This window comes from Rattus norvegicus, chromosome 5 (assembly GCF_021556685.1).
Source record: "Rattus norvegicus strain SHRSP/BbbUtx chromosome 5, alternate assembly SHRSP_T2T, whole genome shotgun sequence".
Classification (NCBI taxonomy): Eukaryota; Metazoa; Chordata; class Mammalia; order Rodentia; family Muridae; genus Rattus; species Rattus norvegicus.
The window spans coordinates 81117049-81121287 of record NC_141538.1 but is presented as its reverse complement, the minus strand read 5'-3'; the positions used below and the strand labels follow the sequence as shown (position 1 = coordinate 81121287).

At 44.4% G+C, this 4239-nt stretch overlaps 1 protein-coding gene across 1 annotated transcript; it reads left to right on the top strand.

Moving 5' to 3' along the window:
* The first annotated feature begins 228 nt into the window (after positions 1–228).
* On the top strand, positions 229–2951 carry Mup4-ps3 (major urinary protein 4, pseudogene 3). Its single transcript, XM_087551801.1, has 7 exons — positions 229–351; positions 382–421; positions 589–662; positions 1334–1444; positions 1791–1892; positions 2061–2106; positions 2864–2951. Exons 1-6 carry the CDS (start codon positions 294–296, stop codon positions 2084–2086), a joined length of 411 nt encoding a protein of 136 aa, XP_087407927.1. The 5' UTR covers positions 229–293; the 3' UTR covers positions 2087–2106; positions 2864–2951.
* Positions 2952–4239: the final 1288 nt, after the last annotated feature.

The following is a 4239-nucleotide window of genomic DNA, read 5'->3' as shown; positions in this document are numbered from 1 at the left end:
ACAGTGGCTTGTTCTATTAGACAAACGAATGGCTTCAGACCTTGAAGTAAAACCAGTTGTATGGTATTCAGATCTAACAACGTTTGGGGACTTCTGCTCTCACTGAGAGGCAGGGGCAGAATGTTAGATATTGTGACAACTTTATCAAGCCAAACTCAAGTAGAAACACTTCCATGCGGTATCCCTGCCCCCTTCTCCCTTAAGCATTTTGCAGTCCATTACAGCTCAATGGGGCTTGGTTTTCTATTGTCGTGGCCTCTAACAAAAGAGAAAAGATAGAAGAGAACGGCAGCATGAGAGTTTTTATGCAGCACATCGATGTCTTGGAGAATTCCTTAGGCTTCAAGTTCCGTATTAATTAAGTGAGGTGTTTGCCCTTAGCTGAGGAAGAAGAAATAAGCGCAAATTCGTGTTTACTAAAGTATCGGACAGAAACGAAATAACCTTTAAAAAAACAGCCATTTTCTTATTTTGCAAAAATATTCAAAAGTTAAATGGAATCAGAAAATGGAGATATCTACAGAGTAGAGGGTGAAGAAGCCTGCCAGATCAAAAATCCCCTAAGCACCAGCTTGCTCTGTTTTACAGGGAAAATGGAGTGTGCACAGAATTTTCTTTGGTTGCCTACAAAACGGCAAAGGATGGCGAATATTTTGTTGAGTGTAAGTATATAGAATGTCTATATATCTATCCACAAGGAATTTAGTAAACCCTACCACCTTTATCGTGTGTGTGTGTGTGTGTGTGTGTGTGTGTGTGTGTGTGTGTGTGTTTTCCTGGGGATTGAACTCAGGAACTTGCACCTCCCAGTCAAATTTTCTACTAGGGAACTCACCACAACCCCTTATAGAATCTCAAGCACTTCCTGACATGGTTGATTTAGCCAGGGACACGGGTCCATCTAATAGCTAGCACCCTGTGGCAGGCAAGGGGGATAAGTATGCTGTGGTGGAATCTGATACTGCCTGGTAGCTAGCACTGGTGCACATTGCTCAGGATGCAGCCATGTGAGACGGCAGACTTATGAAAGACAGACGTGTCGCTTGAAGGTGCTGAGGGAGGCAGGTGAGCCTCAGAGAGGATGAGAGAGAGAGTGAGTCACTGCTGTGGCTAAGTGTTCTCTAGTGGGCATCGTCCCAGGGGCCCTTCCTTAGAAGTTACTTCATCGAGTCCAGAAAGCTACAGATGGGTAGCAGCAGACATCCCCGCCCCACATCTCTTCCAGGATATGTATTTTAATGATTTTTTTATGTTTGGGGTAGAACAGGTAAAGGGTTTACATGTTTTCTTGCAGACCAGAGAATTTCTGAGCTGTATCAAATTTCCTCCACAGATGACGGAGAGAATACATTTACTATACTTAAGACAGACTATGACAATTATGTCATGTTTCATCACGTTAATGTCAAGAACGGGGAAACCTTCCAGCTGATGGAGCTTTACGGTAAAGTATTTCCACACGGACACTGATCTTGGGGTGGGAAAAGAGGAAAGGAACTCTAGCTTTAGTATGGTCTTCCCGGCTTGGTCCACCTCTTTCTCAGTTCCGGAAGATCGACAATGTTCACCTGTACCTTGTCTCAAGCACAGTGATGGGCACACTCTGAAATCTCTCTGTGTGCCAGAAGGCCATTCCATGGGTGCCATATTCAGGATAGATTGGACCCACACTTGTCAACCATGTCACCAGCCATTTTCTCATCCTTATGGGGGTGCCCCTGTCCCCTCACTTAGTTCTGTGGTCAATGCCTAGGACACAGCTGCTACACTCACTGCTGCTCTTTTCACAGGCAGAACAAAGGATCTGAGTTCAGACATCAAGGAAAAGTTTGCAAAGCTATGCAAGGCGCATGGAATCACTAGGGACAATATCATTGACCTAACCAAAACTGGTAAGTCAGGATTCACTTATTTTTCTCGTCCTGAATATTATATCATAGAAGAAATAAACCTGGGGGATTGGCTATCAGCCGTGTTGAAAGGTGGAGAGGCACCTCATTTCCTCTTCAGGGAATAAAGTGGACCTGGTACCTGAACACGTTCTTGTTCTCACCCTGCAGATCGCTGTCTCCAGGCCCGAGGTTGAAGAGAGGCCTGAGCCTCCAGGTGGGCAATCTCCAGTGAGAGCAAGGAGGGGGTGGGCGTGGAGCAGGCCCTTCTAAAAGCGTTAGTATTGTGCACACAAATTATTATAATAATAATTTGATAAGGAGTCTTTGAGGAGAGCTTGAAAAATGGCTTTCAATTATGTGGATTTGTGACTATCTGGTCCTATTTTGAGCTCTAAAGTAAAGTGACCTAAGTACTTAGGCAAGAAAACAAGGGAGTGAGTTTTCCATAGTTGCTGCACGGTTGTGTAAAAAGGGCTCAGCAATGTGTTAATTGTCATTAAGAGTTAAAGTTTGAAACAGAGAGTAGCAGGATGTGAGTATGACTGCTCTTCAGAGTTTGTGGTCCCACTGCATCCCACTCTGGACAATAAGATCTTCATCTGAACTCCATACAACCTTGGCTTCTTACCTGGAATTGGAGTTGCATGATCTCCACTTCTCCTCCAGTCTGGAGAGCAGACTCCTTTGACCCCTCTTTCCCATTTCCCAAGACATCACTCAGATAATGTAGGAAACTCTTTAAAAGTGGCCAAGGCTTTCATCATTATTCCTCAAGGCAATGGCCATTCTTCAGAGCTTCTTATGCCAAAGGTTGTGGAACCAAGCCTCAGACCTTTCGTTACTTCATTTTTCATATGCCATCCATAAGGAAAGAGTCATTTATTTTATGCCTTTTGTCCCCGTTTTCTGGCAAGTAATGTTGATTAGATTGCAGGGCAAGATCTATTTCTTCATCCTTTGTTCTATACAAGAGTGCCTCTCTGTCCAGAAGTCAATCCAAGAAGTGCTTAATGGGTTCCTGTATTCTTTCTTCCTGGATTACTCAGTGCTGAGTGGAGACTTCTCACCAGGACTCCAGCATCCCCATTTCCTGTCCATGGAGCATCCTGAGTCAAATTCTGTGATCTGATTTCCATCCTGTGTCACAGAAAAGTGCAATCCCGGTCTCTCCAGCATCTTCCCTTGTTACCCAGGACAACACATCGAGAATTAAAAGCTTTCTTAAATTTCTCTTTGCCCCACCCATGATCATTCCGCACAAATTTCTTGCTCTTGCAGTTCAATAAATGATTACCCTTGCACTTAAATATATGTCTATGTGTCCACAGGGCTAACATATGAGAGAATGAGGGCACCTCCTGAATCCTGTACCCATGATCTTTCCTCATGTCCCAGAATCTAAGCTTAGTCTCAGGATTTCACCACCTCTGGAGCAGTCCCAAGACCTGATGAATGCTCTCTAGGGCTCCTGCCTTAGAGGCTTTACAAGGACCATAGACGCATAAGACTTGCTGCACGATTCTTCCATCCATAGACGATCTTTTCCAATAGATCGAAGAGAGACACATCTTTCTAAGGCTATTGCTGCTCAACCTGGTTCGGGACATGCCAGGGGTCGGGGGAGGTCTGGTTATTAGAGGCCCAATGGATAAAGACAAAAGTTTGCCCAGCACCCCATAGCATCCTCTGGCCCCTAGATCAAGAGATTAATTTGGTTCAAGCTCAGGATCCTGAATCAAGTTCTTGCTGTGGTTTGCTACAATATGGCAAAAAGCTGTTGAGAGAGCCAACCAATTATGCTGAAATCTCTCTGTGTCTCTCTGTCTCCCCCACCCCTGCCACCTTCCATATCATTCTCTTATCAAAGCCTCCTCAGTTGCTTTAGCCGCATCCATGCACCACCGTGCCTGGCTTTTCACTTTTAGACTTGGCAAAAATTTAAGAGACAAAAAACCAAATTGTTCTCAAGCTAAGCTATCCTTGAGAATCCTAACAAAATTAGGTAACAGTTCCAGTCCAGGACTCTGTGGAAGATAGAAAATGTCCTGATAATGGTGCCATAAGCCAAGTGACCGCAACCCAGAGAAAGGTCCAGACAAACTCGCTAGTCCCATGTCAACATGGCAGCTGGAGTTCACCTAAAGCCTTCCCCCTTCGATACCAAACACTTTGTGGAAATGAGATGTGAAATAGTAGAAACATTCAAAACCAAGGATGAAATTCTAAACACCAAAGACAGAGCCAATCCCTTTGTAAAGAAGAAGAGAGGGAAGAGATGAGGGTTGATTTGGTCGAACTGTCCAATTCTCTGTGGACTGAATAAGAATGATAGGAGTCAGTAACGTGC